The sequence below is a fragment of the Lepidochelys olivacea genome, assembly GCF_965140295.1.
Source record: "Lepidochelys olivacea isolate rLepOli2 genome assembly, chromosome: 12".
In the NCBI taxonomy this organism is placed as follows: Eukaryota; Metazoa; Chordata; order Testudines; family Cheloniidae; genus Lepidochelys; species Lepidochelys olivacea.
In genome coordinates this window covers 32,949,712-32,971,344 of record NC_140422.1, presented here as the reverse complement: position 1 = coordinate 32,971,344, position 21,633 = coordinate 32,949,712, and the positions used below count along the sequence as shown (strand labels likewise).

Sequence of the window (21,633 nt, the reverse complement as noted above, 5' to 3'; positions counted from 1 at the left end):
TAGATTCAAAACATAGAGAACCCCTCTAGGCAAAATCTTAAGTTACAAAAAAGATACACAGACAGAAATAGTTATTCTATTCAGCACAATTCTTTTCTCAGCCATTTAAAGAAATCATAATCTAACGCATACCTAGCTAGATTACTTACTAAAAGTTCTAAGACTCCATTCCTGGTCTATCCCCAGCAGAAACAGCATATGGACAGACAGAGACCCTTTGTTTCTCTCCCTCCTCCCAGCTTTTGAAAGTATCTTGTCTCCTCATTGGTCATTTTGCCAGCGAGGTTACCTTTAGCTTCTTAACCCTTTACAGGTGAGAGGAGCTTTCCCCTGGCCAGGAGGGATTTCAAAGGGGTTTACCCTTCCCTTTATATTTATGACACCCCTACTCTACTTGCACTATCTTGATGACATCTTCATCATCTGGACCCATGGAAAAGAAGCCCTTGAGGAATTCCACCATGATTTCAACAATTTTCATCCCACCATCAACCTCAGCCTGGGCCAATCCACACAAGAGATCCACTTCCTGGACACTATGGTGCTAATAAGCGATGGTCACATAAACACCACCCTATACCGGAAACCTACTGACCGCTATTCCTAACTACTTGCCTCCAGCTTTCACCCAGATCACACCACATAATCCATTGTCTACAGCCAAGCTCTACGATACAACCGCATTTGCTCCAACCCCTCAGACAGAGACAAACACCTACAAGATCTCTATCAAGCATTCTTACAACTACAATACCCACCTGCGGAAGTGAAGAAACAGACTGATAGAGCCAGAAGAGTTCCCAGAAGTCACCTACTACAGCACAGGCCCAACAAAGTCAATAACAGAACGCCACAAGCCATCACCTTCAGCCCCCAACTGAAACCTCTCCAACACATCATCAAGGATCTACAACCTATCCTGAAGGATGACCCATCACTCTCTCAGATCTTGGGAGACAGGCCAGTCCTTGCTTACAGACAGCCTCCCAAACTGAATCAAATACTCACCAGCAACCACACAACAGAACCACTAACCCAGGAACCTATCCTTGCAACAAAGCCCGTTGCCAACTGTGTCCACATATCTATTCAGGGGACATCATCATAGGGCCTAATCACATCAGCCACACTATCAGAGGTTCATTCATCTGCTCATCCACCAGTGTGATATATGCCATCATGTGCCAGCAATGCCCCTCTGCCATGTACACTGGTCAAACTGGACAGTCTCTATGTAAAAATAAATGGACACAAATCAGACATCAAGAATTAACACATTCAAAAACCAGTCTGAGAACACTTCAATTTCTCTGGTCACTCGATTAGAGACCTAAAAGTGACAATTCTTCAACAAAAAAACTTCAAAAACAGACTCCAACGAGAGACTGCTGAATTGGAATTAATTTGCAAACTGGATACAATTAACTTAGGCTTGAATGGAGACTGTGTAATGACCCATCCACTCCCAAAGTAAAACTATTTCCCCATGTTTATCCCCCTCCCCCCCGCCCACCGTTCCTCAGACATTCTTGTCAACTGCTGGAAATGGCCCACCTTGATTATCACTATAAGAGGTTTTCTCCCCGCCCCCGCTGGTATTAGCTCATCTTAAGTGATCACTCTTCTTACAGTATGTATGGTAACACCCATTGTTTCGTGTTCTCTGTGTATATAAATCTCCCCACTGTATTTTCCACAGAATGCATCCGATGAAGTGAGCTGTAACCCATGAAAGCTTATGCTCAAATAAATTGGTTAGTCTCTAAGGTGCCACAAAGAAAAGGTCCTCCTTTTCTTTTTGTGAATACAGACTAACACGGCTGCTACTCTGAAACCTATCAGAATAAAACATATACAATCTTTCTTATCAAGCCTGAATCAAGTTCATGTGCTAAAAATAGTGAAATTTTTTAGAACTGTTACAGAAGACCCAAAACACTGATTTTCTAGCTGTATACATCATATTACACGTTGAAAGCCTCCTGTACATCCCGACACAGCCAAGAGCAACTATCCGACATAAATTGTACTGATTCTAGACCTGCATATCCAGAACAAAATTAGCTAGCCTTTCTTTTCCTGTAGCTTGCTGGTATGCTATGAATGTGCTGCCCCTAATCAGTAGTTAAAATGCAAGTACTGACGCTATGGTACCGATGATATAATTATGATAGTTTTGCAAAACGTCTCTGAAAGGTGTTAAATCAGGTGTGTGGTACAACAGCACCATCTGCCAGATCAGAGTGAAAAATACAGTAGTCGCAGAGGCAACTACCTAAATATTAAACCCACCACTTTGCTGCTGAAAAGTAAAGCCCAGGTGTGTGGTTGACTAGGTCGTAGTATGGAGTCTCTTTCGGACTTGACTTCTGGCCATACACAAAAGGATATTCATCCAAAAACTTGACGAGAACATTAGAAGCCTAGGACTGGATTGGCACTGCTGCAATATGTCATGTTTGATATACACTGGAAGAAATATATAGGGACTCATATATACCTTTTTGGTACTATGTAATTCTAACCACCATAATGCAAACTATTACACACCACCTTTCATCCAAGGATCTCAAAATGCTTCACAAACAGCTTACAGCCTCACAAGATTCCTGTAAAAAAGAGATTACTCCAGCATCCATTTTACCCATAGGTAAATTGAGGCAAATAAAGTTTGGATGACTTGTTTCAGAGATAAGTTCTTTCACAGTAAGAAGAGAAAGGAATTTCAAAATTGATGATGGTATTTGCCATTTTGACTGGGAATCCTCTGCTCTAATTATCAGATCCCACTTTCTTCCAGTTAGTGCTTGAAGTATCGTTTGCATTAAATAATACACACACATTCTGTACAGGAAGGTAGGTCAGAGAAAGAGTGATGAGAGAACTGTTAAGATAAGCAAATATCAAGCTATTTGAATTAGTGCCAGGGAAACAGCAAATGCCATTAACTTTTAAATCTTTTTTTCTTTTCTTGCTGTGGAACAAATAGTTTCAATAATGGAAGGATTTATTCTTGCTGGATTGTTTCTATGCCGAGATAAGTGCATTATGTGTGGGGTTTTCTGCATGTCTAAAGGTAGACTTTCCTAGAGCAATACCATGTTATAAACAATAAAGACCCTTAGGTAAAGGCATGGTCTCAATTTTCAGTGTCAGACTTGCTTACATACCAAAAATCTGTAAGCCACATAACTGATTCCTGTTTATTAATAAGTATTACTACCGTAGTATGCCGGAGCCTCTGTGATGCAACAGGATCCTATTGTGCGAGGTGCTGCACAAGCAGAACAAAAATAGATTCTAAACTCTCTGGGGTAGAGATTAAGTATAATATAAACAGACAACAGGATACAGACAGGGAAGTGCAAAAAAACCAATGAGACAATACTAGTCAGCATGACCAGTAGTGGCATCAGTAACCTAACCACTGTCAAGTATTTGTAGTCATCGTGGCACAGGAGAGTTTGAAGGAGAGATTTGAAGGAGGAAACATTGTCAGTATTTATGGGGAACATCCTGAGACAGGATGAGAGAAAGCACAAAGGTTCCTGTTTGAAAATCTAACATATGGGCAATGGAGGCTGGCATCCATGGCTGACGGGAGGCGATTTGATGGTGAATGAGAGAGGACAGGTGTGCCGGGATCCCCAGAGTACAGCCTGGGACTGTTGGACCACTGTGCCCCCTTAACTCTCCAGCCTGGGCTGTCTCTCACAATGCCTTCCTAGTGACCAGCACCAAACCCCTCCAGACACTGCTATCACTCAGTACAACCCCATAAGGAGACCCAACACCCGGCTAGATTGCATGAACACTCCCTGAGCCACTCTTGAATCACACAGAGAAAGGCTCCAGCCAAATCCCCCCAGCTCCCAGCCTTGTACCTCAGGAATATATGGTCTTGCAGTGCAAATTTATTAATTGGTTCACTACTTCATCAATGGAAAGTGGATACACACTAGCCTTTGCAAACCTGAGCAGACTACCAAACGCTTCAGGCAAACTCACTGGTAGGGATAAACAGTTAAAAACTATCTTTTGGAGTCAATAAATTTGAGTTACTAAAATAAAATATAAGCACAGTCTAAACTCTCAACCCTATTAAAGTGGGCAACACCTTGATTAAGCAGTTTCTCACCCCACTGGATATTACAGTTCATATTACGCAGGTTTCACCCTTGAAATCTGGGTCAGTCCCCTCTGTTGGAGTCTTCAGTCTTCTCAGTGTCCTTGCTACTTGCAGCGTAGGTGATGGAAGGAGCAAGGCCAAGCATGTGGCCACTATGTTCTGTTTTATACCCTTAGTCCATGTGCTTGGAGAACACAAGTCCAGGCATGTCTGGTGGGCATTCCTGAGTCCCCTGGCAAGGTTAAACAATTCCCCTGGTGTGTGGTCTTATGCAGATGAGCCATTGAATTGTAACTCCCTTGCTGGACAATAGCTGTTGATGTTTGACATCCGCCTGGGCGTTGATTACTTTCCTTGCATGTATTACCGACAACCATACAACACAATCTCATAACTTCATATGCACTAATGCTATACATATTTAGATATTTGGGCAGTTCATAAGCTTTTCCCGATGCATATAAAGAATGCCATGTAAGATAAGATCATAATTACATATAAAGGAGGAACATGGGAGTTACAGGACGCTCCCCCCAGGTCGAGAATGTCACAATAGGTAGTGTGGAGTTAGGCCACAAAGAGTCATGAAAGTGAAGATAAGCAGCTTATGTGTGGGAGGCAAAGAGTGTTGGGATGAAGGAAGGCCAGGACTGAGGCAAGGGTCACCAGAGGTAAGGCGGAGGATGCGGATGTGGGATCTAGATTTGTGCTGGTGAGAGGTGCGATAGATAGGGTAGAGAGGGGAAGCAGAGTAGGTAGAGGTGGTGGAAACTGTAGAGGGACACGATAACAAGGAATGCAGATAGGAGGGCTGATGCTATGACGCAAAGGACAGACATGGGTAGTGGCAGATGGACACGGTTAAAATAACAAAAACCCACACACAAACGACTGAAGTTCTGAAGGTATGTTCCCAGAGCCAAGTACCTGCAGTCTGGCTCCCCTACTACAGGCAGAGCTCCCCAATGAGAGCCCTATTGGTGCCGAGGGGATGAGGCCAGGCTGTGATGGCTTCCAGCCCCAGGTCCCTGCTGTCTGGGAGCAGTACCATTATATTTATTATTCCTGCGGAAATTCTGTGCCACCATGTGTGTGCATATTTCATGAGCTGTGCATATTTTTCTTTGTTTGGGTTTTTTGGGCAGAAAATAGCTTCTGCTGAAAAGTTACTACAGTTCTTCCTTTTGCCCACTAGAGGTTGCTGTGATGCCTAGAACACAACGGCCACTCCTGGCCAGACCAAGCTATGACAGGAAAGAAAAAGAGCATGCCTTCTTTTTAGTGCTTGTCGGACCAGGTCAGGCGACAAGAGATATGGGGAGACAGACAGCGTTAGGTTGCTGAGGGGTCAGACAGGGGCTCATGAGGGCTAGTGGGGGAGGACAGACTGAGGCAGGGGTTGAATGGGAGTGGAAGCACAGGGCCACAGGGGGGAGGGAGGTGCACATGGAGATGAGAGGAGGGGGCTAGCTGAGGGGTTGCAGGGACATATCGGCAGAGAGGGAGGGAGTGCAGAGCTACAGGGAGGAAGGCTGAGTGGGGGCACAGACACATGGGGACAGGCCATGAAGGGACACATGAAGATGAGTGGAGAGGGCTGGCTGAGGGGGCACAGGGACACATGGGGATAGGGACACACAGACACATGGGGACAGAGGGAGGGGGCATCTGAGTGAGGGTGGAGGGACACTTAGATGGGGGTGCAGAGACACTTGGGCACAGGAGCAGAGGTGCCTGACTGAATGGGAGAGGATAGAGGTCAGCCAAGGTCTACATGGGGGATGTTCCCTAACAATCCCTTCCTGCCCCCCCTAAAAAACCTGTTCCATATTTTTCCCACCTGTACCCAACAACCCTCCAAGTTCACACCCAGGCTCCTTCCCAGCAATTACTTCCCTCTCCCTCAGCTCCTCCTTTATCCCTGACTCTCCCAAGCTTTTGCACTGCTTCTGTGGGGTACGAGAAATACAGTTCTGAACTGCAGTTTAAATGAATTACTCAGAGTTCTGTATTAATATATCTAGTAAGGAATCTATTTGTCAAAAAACATTTCCTGAATCTTTTTTGTTGTCTGTACTGTTACAGACATACTTGCTGACAGGTATTTTGAAATATATTACAAAAATAATTGAAACTGCTGTGATTATATGGTATTATTTTGACAAATAAAATATGGAGAATTTTAAAATATTGTGTGCAGAATTTAATTTTTTGGCGCACAATTCCCCCAGGAGTAATTTATAAAGCATCATCCACCTGAGGAACTCGAAGAGATTTGTTGACATTAATGAATTTAGCTTCATAGCAGCAGATAAGTGCAATATCACCCTCACTTTATAAGTGAGGAAAATGGTTTGGTCAGGTCACACAGAAAGTCTACAGCAGAGTCAGCAGCAGAACTCATGTTTCCCAACTGTTTTACCCATAGGACTATCCTTGCCCTCTAAAAATCTTCCTTTTTAAGAAGCGTCAAGATTTATTTTTATTTCAGACATTACAAATCTCTCTCTCACCTCCCACAATATACTCAATTATTTCCACCTGTTTTTGTATAATTTAAACCAAACTGTTTTACACATTTTGCAAGTCCATTAGGATGTTTTGGGCTCTCATGGATTTAACACATTTGTAATTATAAGTCTTGTTTCCCTCTTTCCTCCAATTGAATAGCCAAGGAAAAAGAAAACAAAATTAATCAGTTTATATCATATAAAATAGCATAATTAAAGTTTATTCTCCCAATAAAAGTAAAACCAGTAAGGTGGATTCTTATAGGAACTTATTGTCTTGGGCTCCAATATAGGATGGTTGGCATGCCTTGTGATTTGATGGCAAAATCGTTTTACCAATTAAGCATTTTAAATAGCAGAGAATCAGCATGCTAAAAATTGGGGTATTAATGAGCTGGCTGCTCATTCTTTCTAATTTATGTGGTTCACTACAGCTGCTTACTTTGCTCCATTTAACTGCTGATTTAAAAATCCCTATGCATCACTGCACAGAAGTTCAGGTTCATTTAAAGCCATGACAAATAAGACACCATTTACACAAGACATTTTGCCATTTAAGGATTCCACGTTAGAGAGCAATTCCTTAAAAGGGTTATAACAGCTTGATCCTCTTCACATAGGCAAAACAAGCCATGTTATAATATGTTTGGGTCTCTGACAATGTTCTCTCTAATTTTTTCCATCATGTGTGGAATAAACGTGCAGATGCGCGCCATCAGTAGAAACAAAAAACCTAGCTATAATCTACATATTTTTTAAAAGCTACCATAGGGATAATTACTCCAGCCAGGACAGGTTAAGCATTTTAGAACTCACTCCTCAAAGAATTCAATTTAAGTGTAAGAGAAATAAAAATTATGAAATGCATAGGTCAAAAACTAAAATAACACACTTTGAAAGAATAAAATTACAGAGAATATATGTGCATTGCAGGAAGTACCAAAAAGTAACAACAACAATACAAGTATATGTTGGGAGGTCAGAGAGAACGACTGTCTGCACGCTGGCTGCTGGGGAACTTTCTGAAAGGTGCCGTGCGCTCTTTAAGGCACTCACTGAAACCTCTCCAGCTCCTGACTGAGCCCTGTCCCCCCGTCCCCGCTCTGCAGAGATGGGGTACATGGGCGGGGGGGAGGGAGGCAGAAAGAGAGAGAGACACACACACACACACACACACACACACAGAGTGAGAGCTGGTTGGTGGGGAAGTTTGAGAGACCATGCACTGTCTCTAAGGAACTCCCTCACTGCCCGGAGGCTCATTCAGACCTCAGCAGCTCTCTCCTGCTCCAAATCCTGAGCCCTGTCCCCTCTCCCCTGCTCTGTGGGGATGAGGTATGGGGCAGGAGGAGGGGGATGCCCTGATATCAGAACCCCCCTCCCCTCCCGCTCTGCACAGCCAGTAGGAGGGTCCAAGGAGCAGCTGCAGGAGCAATGTGGCTGCAAAGCACCAGGGCGGGAGGGGCACCTGAACAAATGCTGCCAGATGTGCGCAGCTCTGCTAATCAAGTGTGTGGCACTTGAATCACTCCTGAGCAGCCACGTAGCTTAGAGGGAACACAGGTCTCTGATATGTTGAGTACTTTAAAAAGTAGTAAAATTTGAAATGTTGACAGGGCTTATGTTTGAAGCAGTAAACTTCACCCCACCTCAGCCAACTGGAATTAAAACTTGTGTAAGATTTCAAAAGGCATGTGTTCCACTGTATAAGAACAAGGAAACTAGAATGAGAAGTCTATTTGTAAGATTATATGATATACTTGACTTTAGTAAGCACCCTTATAGTCTTAAGAAAGCCAGAGATTTTATTTTATTAAAGTGTGAGGCAGTATGGACTAGTTGATTGTCCGTAGGGAAGGGTCCAAAAATCCTTTCCTCCCCATACACACTTGAGTTCTAAACCCAGCTCTACCACCATAAAATGAGAATAATATTTGCCCACCTTTCTCACATAGATGCTGTATGGTTTATGGAGTTAATATCTGCCAGTAGGTACCAAAAAATCTGAACTAACTTCTTAACACTCCATATAACACAGTTAATATGCTAAAGGCAAGAAAGGAGTGAAAGTACATAAAACCATTACTTACAAAAGAGATAGATCCTGATCCTACAAATTGCTCTGCATAGATAGATCTGTAAGCCTACGCAGAGTACCGCTGAGATCAATAGAACTCCATGCAAGAGCATGGCCCTGCTCACACAGAGCGTTGTCCAGGATCAGGGCAGTAGTTAGGATAATATTGCTCCATTCCACGCTATAACTGTGTCTGAACATATTCAGATGGAAGTGCAATCTGTTTTAACAGTACAAAGTACCAATATCGCATCAGAATCCACTATGGGACAATGCTAGCAGATCTCAATCCAAATTCAGGGCTCAGTATCTTACTTTTCAAATGTTTACATATTAGAGACCAATCCTACAAATAATTAACCATACGAATGAATAAATGTTCACAAGAGTATGCCCATTATATACGTATATAGTTAAAAGCCAAAAGAAATTTTAAATCAGAAGGCTAAAATAAATACATAATGCCTTATAGTTTCAGATGTTATGCATAAATTTTACCTTGGAACACACTGTTGATAAGATGTGAATGTTATTAAAAAGGTTAATAAATAAGGTACCCTCTGAACAATGAATAACTTTCCATAGATCTTGGTTTTACTCTTACCAACCATGAATTTAAAACAAAACAAAAAACAAAACAAGTAGCAGCACATTTTTCCTACTTTCCTCTTAAGATTTTTAAAAATTAGAAACTATAATCATGCTTACGTGATTTAAGTAGTTCTGACACTGAATTGATTTTTGGAGTGTTTTCTGACATTCTCCAAGTGACTGAATACATGTCTCTGAAATAAAGAAAAGCATTAGTAATGCGATTTTACATTTTTTTTTTAATTGTTGTTGTTGTTACCGGTTAAGTTTTAGACTCCTTGGACCAGATTCTGACATAAAGTACATTAATGTAAAGCTGTAGTGATTCTACTGATCTCTGTTGCCATTATGCATTGTTTGCTTAGTAACAAACCCATATTAGCACTGTACAAGACATACAGGGCTTGTTTACACTGAAAAGTTACATCATGGTGGAACGCAACTGTATGTATTCAGGTAAAGGATAAGACTGTTGCATTTAACATAGCCTCTGTGTAGGCAAGGGCTCACATGACAAAGCTATGTGTTACTTACCCCAGCTCCTCATGGTTGCATTCCTACTGCAATGTAACTTCCCAGGGCAGAACATGGCAAACTTGGCAACTCAGAACATGGCAAATTTCTTCCAGATTTACAACAATGTAACTAAGATCAGAATCTGGCATCTTGCTCTAGATACAGAAAGTGATTCCAAGGGCCCTGACACACAGATTCCAGCCAGACACCTGTAAATATGATAATCTCAAACATCTCAGACCTTTTGGCAATTCAAAGGGGGCACTGCAGGTATTACACTTGTAAAGACTAATGAACAAAAGAGGTACAGATTCTGGCCGTACAAAGAGCAAAGATGATAGATTTTGAATTCTAAATCACCACCTGATTTAAATTGCTCATTGTGGAATTGGCATTTAGGACAGACCTCATGGTTATGCTATTATTTAATTTTTTGTTTGTTTGTTTTACAGTAGTACCTAAAGACCCCAAGCATTTGCAAGGCTCCATTGTGCGAGGCACTATACATAGACATAGCAAGAGACAATCCCCACCTCAAGGAGCTTACAATCTAAATAGACAAAAGGTGGGAGGAAGTATTATTACTTATTTTATAGATTTGGAACCGAGATACAGAAAGATCAAGGTCACACAGGCAGGCTGTATTTTCCACTGAATGCATCCGATGAAGTGAGCTGTAGCTCACGAAAGCTTATGCTCAAATAAATTTGTTAGTCTCTAAGGTGCCACAAGTACTCCTTTTCTTTTTGTGAACCAGACTAACATGGCTGCTACTCTGAAACAGGCAGGCTGTGACAGAGTTTGGGTAAGCCTAAATTCTTCAGACTTTGGGTGCCCAATTTGAAACATTTTGAGGTGCCTGATTTTCTGCTGAGCACCCACCTTCTGAAAATCAGACTTCTTTAAAGAGGCCTCAGATTGGGCACCCAAAATCATCAGTCACTTCAAACTACAGGCATAAACCTAGATTTCCTGAGTCCAAATGTAGTGCCTTAAAACCAAGGCTATCCCACCTCTGCTAGTTTCTAACACAGGTGCTTAAAACCATTGTTCATACCAGCGCTGATGCAGGATTTGGCTTTGCAACACTGGTGATTCCAGGTTTCCCATGCAGACTTAATTAGTCAGCATGGCCATCTTCTATACCTATTCAATTGCATGAACTATAAATTGCAACTGCATTTGGACTGCTCCCAAAAGACACTTCCCAAGCCTAGAGACAGTATCCGAGTTACAGCAATACCGGACTGGGGTAAAGAGGAGTCAGGTTGAGCACCACAGTAGAGTTTGAGCATCATGAAAATGTGATATGCCCTTACTCAAAAGACAGACTTCTGCATGGTTCAGTAGTAGCCCCTGAGGGGGTCACTATAGGGAGGAAAGAGGCAGGCTCTGACCACCACCAGCCAGCACTGCAGACCCAGATTTTCTAATACAAAACCAGAGCCGCACCGGGTAGGTCTACACTGCTCAGGTTTGGGCCCTCTTCCATCCACACACAAGTCAGTCTGATGAGGGTCAGTGAGCACTCAGGCCCGGGGTTCCTAGATCTGCACGGGGGAGGGGAGGGTGACTCCGGTTCAATTCCTGTTATTTTGCATCACGGGCACAGCTCATGCCACATACATACCCCAGCCAGTCGGGCCCCTAGTGCCGTGTGGAGCCGTTAGCACGGCTGAGAGACCTGGGGCCAGAGCCAGTCAGTCAGGGTTACAATGCAGTGCGTGTGGACGCTCAAGCCGGGGCTTGGAAACCTGAGGCCCCAAGGCCAAGTCCCAAGGGCCGGGTCTCCAGCGTGGGCACCGGGCAGCCGGAGTCCGGGACTCAGCCATGGGGCGGGGGCTGATGAAACGAAAGCAGGGCTGGGGTGGCCAGCAGCTCGCGATGACCCCCTCCCCCGACCAACTGGGGCGGCCTCCCTTACCCAGAGCCCGGTTGGCCGAGTCCAGCCTCCGCAGCACAGAGCGCAGCTCGCTCGCCTTCAGATTCCCCGCCATGGCCCCACAATTCCCGCTCAAGGCACGTTGGGAACCGCCATCTTGTTGTACGGAACCGGCAGCGGCGTTTCAAGCGGCCGCCCCCTTGCTGCGCGAAACCTGCTTGTGATCACGAGAGCGCCGCCATCGTGTTGTACGGACTCCCAGAAGGACCCGCCCTACGGAAGCCCATTCAGTTCAGTAAAGCCCACGCTATGCTCTGCTCCGCCGGCGACGGTGCCCCGGACACGCGCGATTGCTCCGCGCGCGGGTGGATGGGGATGGGGCGGGGGATGGGAGCAGCGCGGGCCCGCCTCCGGCAGCGGCTCACCCCGCGGGCCGGGGCGGGGCTGAGAGGGAGAGAGCCCGGAGCTGCTGGGAGGTAAGGGGCGGCGGGGGGGCACCGTTCGCAAGGGGTCCGCAGGCCCCGCCCCGCCTGTGGTGAGCCCCCGGGGGGTGGGAGCTCTGTGTCCGTCCGTCCGTCCGTCCCACATCGCTGTGACTTGTGCGCCCTGCTACCGATGGGGGCGGCTCCGGGAGCTTTGCCAAGCGCGCTCCCCCGGCCGGGGCGGGGGGCACTGGCAGCCCGGGGCTCAGGGCGCGCCTCCCCGTCGCTGTGAGGCCGCTCCCCCGGCAGGCGGCGGGGCCTGGCTGTGAGAGCCGGTCTGCCCCGGCCTACTGCCGACTCCCCGCCGCGGGGAAGCCGTCGGGGCCTGTCGCCGGCAGAGCGGGCCGAGCCGGGAGGGCGGGTCTCGAGCGCCTGTCTCAGGCCCCGGCAGACTGAGTCCAGCCGCGGAGCGTATCTCCTCCGCTTGTCTCGCCGCTCCCCAGCGGGTCAGCACGGCCAGGCGGCGGCCCTGCCCCTGGCCGGTCTCCCCGGCAGCGAGCCGCCCCTGGCAGCGTTAGCTCTGCCCGCCGGAGCGCGTCTCCTGCCCGCCTAGCGCTGTCGGCACCGCCACGTCGGGCGCTCAGGGGCTGCTCTCTGCACACCCCGGACTGGCAAACGTTTGACCGACAGAAGGAGCCAGTGGAGACCAAGCCAAGGGGAAAAGTCGGTCTAAGCTAGGCAATCTGAGTTACGTGAAGAGCGTATCCACCTCGCTTAGATCCGCTGACTGCAGGGTGGATGGGAGATGCTCTCCTGCCCACTCTTCTGGGTCCGGTGGAGGGGAGGGGAGAGCAATCAGCAGCTGACTTAGCAGATCTTCACTCGCCCCACTAAATCGACCTCCGAGGCACCGATCGGCTCCAGTAATAAGGGTATGTCTACACGAGGGAATAAGGTCGAATTTATAGAAGTCGGTTTTTTAGAAATCGGTTTTATATATTGGAGTGTGTGTGTCCCCACAGAAAATGCTCTAAGTGCATTAAGTGCATTAACTCGGCGGAGCGCTTCCACAGTACCGAGGCTAGAGTCGACTTCCGAAGCGTTGCACTGTGGGTAGCTATCCCACAGTTCCCGCAGTCTCCGCTGCCCATTGGAATTCTGGGTTGAGATCCCAATGCCTGATGGGGCTAAAACATTGTCGCGGGTGGTTCTGGGTACATATCGTCAGGCCCCCGTTCCCTCCCTCCCTCCCTCCGTGAAAGCAAGGGCAGACAATCGTTTCGCGCCTTTTTTCCTGAGTTACCTGTGCAGACGCCATACCACGGCAAACATGGAGCCCGCTCAGGTAACCGTCACCCTATGTCTCCTGGGTGCTGGCAGACGCGGTACGGCATTGCTACACAGTAGCAGCAACCCCTTGCCTTCTGGCAGCAGACGGTACAGTACGACTCGTAGCCGTCATCGTCATGTCCGAGGTGCTCCTGGCCACGTCGGCTGGGAGCGCCTGGGCAGACATGGGCACAGGGACTAAATTTGGAGTGACTTGACCAGGTCATTCTCTTTAGTCCTGCAGTCAGTCCTATTGAACCGTCTTATGGTGAGCGGGCAGGCGATACGGACTGCTAGCAGTCGTACTGTACCATCTTCTGCCGAGCAGCCATGAGATGTGGATGGCATGCAGTCCTTCTGCACCGTCTGCTGCCAGCCAAAGATGTAAAAGATAGATGGAGTGGATCAAAACAAGAAATAGACCAGATTTGTTTTGTACTCATTTGCTTCCCCCCCTCCCCTGTCTAGGGGACTCATTCTTCTAGGTCACACTGCAGTCACTCACAGAGAAGGTGCAGCGAGGTAAATCTAGTCATGTATCAATCAGAGGCCAGGCTAACCTCCTTGTTCCAATAAGAACGATAACTTAGGTGCACCATTTCTTATTGGAACCCTCCGTGAAGTCCTGCCTGAAATACTCCTTGATGTACAGACACCCCCTTTGTTGATTTTAGCTCCCTGAAGCCAACCCTGTAAGCCGTGTCGTCAGTCGCCCCTCCCTCCGTCAGAGCAACGGAAGACAATCGTTCCGCGCCTTTTTTCTGTGCGGACGCCATACCAAGGCAAGCATGGAGGCCGCTCAGCTCACTTTGGCAATTAGGAGCACATTAAACACCACACGCATTATCCAGCAGTATATGCAGCACCAGAACCTGGCAAAGCGATACCGGGCGAGGAGGCGACGTCAGCGCGGTCACGTGAGTGATCAGGGCATGGACACAGATTTCTCTGAAAGCATGGGCCCTGCCAATGCATGCATCAAGTTGCTAATGGGGCAGGTTCATGCTGTGGAACGCCGATTCTGGGCTCGGGAAACAAGCACAGACTGGTGGGACCGCATAGTGTTGCAGGTCTGGGACGATTCCCAGTGGCTGCGAAACTTTCGCATGCGTAAGGGCACTTTCATGGAACTTTGTGACTTGCTTTCCCCTGCCCTGAGGCGCATGAATACCAAGATGAGAGCAGCCCTCACAGTTGAGAAGCGAGTGGCGATAGCCCTGTGGAAGCTTGCAACGCCAGACAGCTACCGGTCAGTTGGGAATCAATTTGGAGTGGGCAAATCTACTGTGGGGGCTGCTGTGATTCAAGTAGCCCACGCAATCAAAGATCTGCTGATATCAAGGGTAGTGACCCTGGGAAATGTGCAGGTCATAGTGGATGGCTTTGCTACAATGGGATTCCCTAACTGTGGTGGGGCTATAGACGGAACCCATATCCCTATCTTGGCACCGGAGCACCAAGCCACCGAGTACATAAACCGCAAGGGGTACTTTTCGATAGTGCTGCAAGCTCTGGTGGATCACAAGGGACGTTTCACCAACATCAATGTGGGATGGCCGGGAAAGGTGCATGATGCTTGCATCTTCAGGAACTCTGGTCTGTTTCAAAAGCTGCAGGAAGGGACTTTATTCCCAGACCAGAAAATAACTGTTGGGGATGTTGAAATGCCTATATGTATCCTTGGGGACCCCGCCTACCCCTTAATGCCATGGATCATGAAGCCGTACACAGGCAGCCTGGACAGTAGTCAGGAGCTGTTCAACTACAGGCTGAGCAAGTGCAGAATGGTGGTAGAATGTGCATTTGGACGTTTAAAGGCGCGCTAGCGCAGTTTACTGACTCGCTTAGACCTCAGCAAAACCAATATTCCCACTGTTACTGCTTGCTGTGTGCTCCACAATATCTGTGAGAGTAAGGGGGAGACGTTTATGGCGGGGTGGGAGGTTGAGGCAAATCGCCTGGCTGCTGGTTACGTGCAGCCAGACACCAGGGCGGTTAGAAGAGCACAGGAGGGCGCGGTACGCATCAGAGAAGCTTTGAAAACCAGTTTCATGACTGGCCAGGCTACGGTGTGAAAGTTCTCTTTGTTTCTTCTTGATGAAACCCCCGCCCCTTGGTTCATTCTACTTCCCTGTAAGCTAACCACCCTCCGCTCCTCCCTTCGATTACCGCTTGCAGAGGCAATAAAGTCATTGTTGCTTCACATTCATGCATTCTTTATTCATTCATCACACAAATAGGGGGATGACTACCAAGGTAGCCCAGGAGGGGTGGTGGAGGAGGGAAGGAAAATGCCACACAGCACTTTAAGCACAGCACTTTAAAAGTTTACAACTTTAAAATTTATTGAATGCCAGCCTTCTTTTTTTGGGGCAATCCTCTGTGGTGGAGTGGCTGGTTGGCCGGAGGCCCCCCCACCGCGTTCTTGGGCGTCTGGGTGTGGAGGCTTATGGAACTTCCCTATGGAACTTGAGGAGGAGGGCGGTTGGTTACAGAGGGGCTGCAGTGGCAGTCTGTGCTCCAGCTGCCTTTGCTGCAGCTCAACCATACACTGGAGCATACTGGTTTGGTCCTCCAGCAGCCTCAGCATTGAATCCTGCCTCCTCTCATCACGCTGCCGCCACATTTGAGCTTCAGCCCTGTCTTCAGCCCGCCACTTACTCTCTTCAGCCCGCCACCTCTCCTCCCGGTCATTTTGTGCTTTCCTGCACTCTGACATTATTTGCCTCCACGCATTCGTCTGTGCTCTGTCAGTGTGGGAGGACAGCATGAGCTCGGAGAACATTTCATCGCGAGTGCGTTTTTTTTTTTCTTTCTAAGCTTCACTAGCCTCTGGGAAGGAGAAGATCCTGTGATCATTGAAACACATGCAGCTGGTGGAGAAAAAAAAAGGGACAGCGGTATTTAAAAAGACACATTTTATAAAACAGTGGCTACACTCTTTCAGGGTAAACCTTGCTGTTAACATTACATACATAGCACATGTGCTTTCGTTACAAGGTCGCATTTTGCCTCCTCCCACTGCGTGACTACCCCCTCAACCTTCCCCCCTCCCTGTGGCTAACAGCGGGGAACATTTCTGTTTAGCCACAGGCAAACAGCCCAGCAGGAATGGGCTCCTCTGAGTGTCCGCTGAAGAAAAGCACTCTATTTCAACCAGGTGACCATGAATTATATCTCACTCCCCTGAGGATAACACAGAGAGATAAAGAACGGATGTTGTTTGAATGCCAGCAAACATACACTGCAATGCTTTGTTCTACAATGATTCCCGAGTACGTGTTACTGGCCTGGAGTGGTAAAGTGTCCTACCATGAAGGACGCAATAAGGCTGCCCTCCCCAGAAACCTTTTGCAAAGGCTTTAGGACTACATCTAGGAGAACCGCAAATGCCAGGGCAAAGTAATCCTTTCACATGCTTGCTTTTAAACCATGTATAGTATTTTAAAAGGTACACTCACCAGAGGTCCCTTCTCCGCCTGCTGGGTCCAGGAGGCAGCCTTGGGTGGGTTCGGGGGGGTACTGGCTCCAGGTCTAGGGTGAGAAACAGTTCCTGGCTGTCGGGAAAACCGGTTTCTCCGCTTGCTTGCTGTGAGCTATCTACAACCTCCTCCTCATCATCATCTTCTTCGTCCCCAAAACCTGCTTCCGTATTGCCTCCATCTCCATTGAAGGAGTCAAACAACACGGCTGGGGTAGTGGTGGCTGAACCCCCTAAAATGGCATGCAGCTCATCATAGAAGCGGCATGTTTGGGGCTCTGACCCAGAGCGGCTGTTCGCCTCTCTGGTAGGCTTGCCTCAGCTTCTTCAGTTTCACGCGGCACTGCTTCGGGTCCCTGTTATGGCCTCTGTCCTTCATGCCCTGGGAGATTTTGACAAAGGTTTTGGCATTTCGAAAACTGGAACGGAGTTCTGATAGCACGGATTCCTCTCCCAAAACAGCGATCAGATCCCGTACCTCCCATTCGGTCCATGCTGGAGCTCTTTTGCGATTCTGGGACTCCATCATGGTCACCTGTGCTGATGAGCTCTGCATGGTCACCTGCAGCTTGCCACGCTGGCCAAACAGGAAATGAGATTCAAAAGTTCGCGGTTCTTTTCCTGTCTACCTGGCCAGTGCATCTGAGTTGAGAGTGCTGTCCAGAGCGGTCATAATGGAGCACTCTGGGATAGCTCCTGGAGGCCAATACCATCGAATTGTGTCCACAGTACCCCAAATTCGAGCCGGCAACGTCGATTTAAGCGCTAATCCACTTGTCAGGGGTGGAGTAAGGAAATCGATTTTAAGAGCCCTTTAAGTCGAAATAAAGGGCTTCATTGTGTGGACGGGTGCAGGTTTACATCGATTTAATGCTGCTAAATTCGACCTAAAGTTCTAGTGTAGACCAGGGCTAAGTGACAAGCCCTCTGTCATCCACAGCTCTCCTCCCCTATTCCACTGAGTGCATTGCATTGGCTGGCTTCATAGGGAGCATGTGTATCTGGATACACATGTTGTTAAGGTGGTGTCCCAGAAAATAAAAAAGCCTGACAATCTTATATAGACTTATATGATCCGACGAAATGGGTATTCACCCATGAAAGCTTATGCTCCAATACGTCTGTTAGTTTATAACGTGCCACAGGACTCTGCTGCTTATATAGACTTAGGCTTTTGTGTAGGTTTATGGGCATGAGTTGGCCTCTGGATTTGAGTGGGAATGTGTATAAACCTATGCTGTGCAGGTTTGGGGCCAAGGAAGTATACTGGCCCTTTGTTTTCCCACTCTTTGAGTATTTTAGGGATATTTACAAGTAAGTATACAGGTGAAATATACACATAATACTTCGACAGGTATGATGGCTTAGGTAGGGAATGAGTATATATATTAAGGCCATAGTTGGTGCCATTTCTGCATAAAGATATACACATACAACTATGTATATATGAGTACTTGATGTATTATCACAGTACACTAATAAAGCTTCAGGTATATGGATATTTGATATGGAATTGTTATGCAAATGTATTCAGTGTATAAATTAGTGGCATTTCTATAGTACCGGGTAGTTTTGTAGTGAGTTTAATTGAATTATTCAGTACACACCTGTATAACATCAGAATATGGCCTAATTTAATGGAAACTGAGAACCCTCTTGCTTATTTGGCTATTAGTAGTTCATATATTAGTAACTGTCATATTCACAATGTGGTCTTTTTGTTATTTGTTTGTATATGCCTTTAGAAGAATAAAGGGACAGGATCTATTCCTGCATTACTTAACAAATGATGTAGTCAGTCTCCTAAAATTAAAGCACAAACATATAACTTAGAATTGCTAAATATGGGGAGATGTTAAAATGCAGTGAAAATTATTTTAATTATGCAGTTTTGTCATGCATTTTTTTTTTTTTAATTTGCAGGTCAATTTGCTCAAATAAAGTAGTGCCAAAGGAAAAAGGATGCACATAGAAAATGTGACCAAGGAAACAGTCCTTATTACAGGAGGAGGTGGTTACTTTGGTTTCCGGTTAGTGCATAAAATATTAACTTTATTTTACATTAAATATAGTAGCAAACACTTTAGAGTGCAGATCTTTTTAGTGAAGTGAGTCTGTAAAAATAGCACCACAGGGCTCTGTGCTTCTTGTCTCTTAGTGATTCCAGTGCCTCAAAGACAATGCTAAAGATCATGGGCTTGAGCTCAGTTGCTCTTATATTGAAAGGCTACCTCTAGTTCACCAGCTGCAAAACGAGTACCTGATTTACCAGGTTTGGGCAGTCAAAGGTGGTCAGATGTGATGCTGGCCGTCACTCCCTTGTATACTGTTGGCTATGAAGCTGCTGTGCCTTACTCACACCTGAATAGGTAGCACAGATTCTTGGAATATGTCTACACTTAAACCAGAGCTAAAGGGCTTCCATGTAGACACTGGCTATAGCGACAGGAGGGGTTCGCCCATTGTTGTAGTTAATCCACTTTCCCAAGAGGCAGTAGCTATGTTGACAGAAGAATTCTTCCATCAATCTAGAACTGTCTACACGAGAGGTGAGGTCAGCATAACTATGTCTGCAGGGGTGTGGATTTTTCACGCACCTTGAGAGACATAGCTGTGCGTAATGTAAGTATTCAATGTAGGCCAACCCTCAGACAACTCTGACCAGCAAGAATTCAGCACTGAAATAGTTTACCAGTTTCTTCTACTCATGGGTGAAATGTTTCATTCATCGTTACGCTATGTATCTTAGTAACATATGGTCTCGGTCATGTTTTAGTTTAGGTTGTGCCCTATACGAAAAGGGAGTTGACGTGATTCTCTTTGATGTCCTGAAGCCAATCCAACCTGTGCCAGAGGGAGTGAAGTTCATACAGGGGAATGTCTGCTGTCTCTCTGAAGTGGAAAAAGCTCTCAGAGATGTAATCTGTGTATTCCATATTGCTTCCTATGGAATGTCTGGCAGGGAGCAGCTGAACCAAAAACTTATAGAAGACGTTAATGTGAGAGGAACAGAAAATATCATCCAGGCTTGCAGGAAAACAGGAGTGTCAAGTCTGATTTATACAAGTACATACAATGTAGTCTTTGGGGGCCAAGTTATAGAAAACGGGGATGAATCTCTGCCTTATCTACCACTTCACCTTCATCCTGATCACTACTCCCGGACCAAGTCTTTAGCTGAGATGAAAGTGCTGCAGGCAAATGACACTGAACTTGAAGAAGGGAAAGGTGTGTTAAGGACCTGTGCTCTCCGACCAGCAGGCATCTATGGGCCCGGAGAGCAAAGGCATCTTCCAAGAATAGTTAGCTACATTGAAAGGGGATTGTTTAAATTTGTATATGGAGACCCTCTGAGTTTAGTGGAATTTGTCCATGTAGATAACCTAGTTCAGGCTCATATCCTTGCTTCAGAGGCACTCAAAGCCACTAAACAGCACATAGCTGCAGGCCAAGCTTACTTCATTTCAGATGGCAAGCCAATAAACAACTTTGAATTTTTCCGACCTTTAGTTGAAGGCTTGGGTTACCAATTCCCAACTGTTCGTGTTTCTCTCTCCGTTGTATATTTTTCTGCATTCCTAACTGAAATGGTCCATTTTTTTGTAGGACGAATTTATAATTTTCAGCCTCTCCTCACTCGCACTGAGGTTTACAAAACTGGCATCACACATTATTTCAGTATGGAAAAGGCCAGGAAAGAACTAGGGTACAAACCTGAGCAGTTTAGTCTGACCGAAGTAGTTGAGTGGTTTAAATCCCAGGGACATGGAAGAAAACTCAGAATCTATACTATAAAACATCTGATTAGGGATGGAGGGTTGATCTTGCTGTTGGCCGCAGTGGCGCTCTCATGGCTTCCAGCAGCAGTAACACTCTCTGTTTGATAGATGTTGAACATTGAGCTTGGGCTCTTTTTATAGGGTGATAAAATATACAAAGTACTTGAAACTTAAAATAAAATTAGATCTCACTGTTCTCTGAAAAAGTGCATACATTCAGTGATGAAAATAACTTTGCCAGTTTCAAAAGTTTTGGCGTTCCAGAACAATGTAATAATACATACCAGAATATTTTAGCATTGGTAGTCCATATGTTTGTTTTATGTCTGCTGAAGGGACTATTCTGTTTCAATGGATTAACAGTATTGCTGTGTTTTTTTAAACAAAATTATGTGTATATATTTATAATATAATCCACTGTACATTAAAGTGCGGCCATACATTGAAATAATGGTATTGCAGGTTTCCACATGACTCTGTGACTTCCATATCAAATGAGAGGTTTTCTCTTTAACTGAGCCCCTTACATTCTCATCCTTCACACTGAATGTTAAGCTTCTTTCCTTCTTGCCTATCATCACAAGAAATAAAGGTTCTGCAGGCCAAATTGGGCCCCCAGAGACATCTACAATCCTGTTGTATTCCAGTTATGCCATTAGTGCTTTCAGCAGCTTGCACAGGTATAACTGATTGGAACTGGGTGATGCTGATTTGGTGGGTGATGCATAAGAAGAACAGAATCCAGCTCACATGCTTTCAGTGGTTGGAGCAAAGGACTGGAACAATTCATTGGTGTCACTAGAGTAAATAGGTGTGATTGGTGAATACACGAACAGAATGGAACCACTGATTACAAATGTGACTTTTTTGTGTACAGTCTCTTCTCAAAATAGAACTGCACTTTCATTTAGCAGAGA

At 46.0% G+C, this 21,633-nt stretch overlaps 1 protein-coding gene and 1 long non-coding RNA gene across 3 annotated transcripts in view; one reads left to right on the top strand and one right to left on the bottom strand.

Moving 5' to 3' along the window:
• Nucleotides 1–12,962, bottom strand: part of LOC311528815 — a 20,607-nt gene extending 7,645 nt beyond the window's left edge. Inside the window, exons 1-3 of the long non-coding RNA XR_014713708.1 lie at nt 12,897–12,962; nt 11,748–11,978; nt 9,425–9,501 (exon numbers count right to left, since the gene is read on the bottom strand). This is a non-coding gene — a long non-coding RNA (uncharacterized lncRNA). The remainder of the gene's footprint in view (nt 1–9,424; nt 9,502–11,747; nt 11,979–12,896) is intronic.
• SDR42E1 (short chain dehydrogenase/reductase family 42E, member 1) lies at nt 12,013–21,633 on the top strand. Of its 2 annotated transcripts, none has more exons than XM_084644246.1 (3): nt 12,013–12,181; nt 18,861–18,967; nt 19,714–21,633. In XM_084644246.1, exons 2-3 carry the CDS (start codon nt 18,900–18,902, stop codon nt 20,819–20,821), a joined length of 1,176 nt encoding a protein of 391 aa, XP_084500372.1. In that variant the 5' UTR covers nt 12,013–12,181; nt 18,861–18,899; the 3' UTR covers nt 20,822–21,633. The 2 variants fall into 2 exon arrangements, with proteins under 2 accessions (XP_084500372.1, XP_084500371.1); XM_084644245.1 differs by lacking the exon at nt 12,013–12,181 and adding an exon at nt 12,924–13,059.

Bases quoted from the DNA above. Each gene is read 5' to 3' on its own strand.
- SDR42E1 (XM_084644246.1), top strand. From the start codon at position 18,900: ATGCACATAGAAAATGTGACCAAGGAAACAGTCCTTATTACAGGAGGA. The intron at 18,968-19,713 runs GTTAGTGCATAA...GTCATGTTTTAG, and splicing joins GGTGGTTACTTTGGTTTCCG to TTTAGGTTGTGCCCTATACG.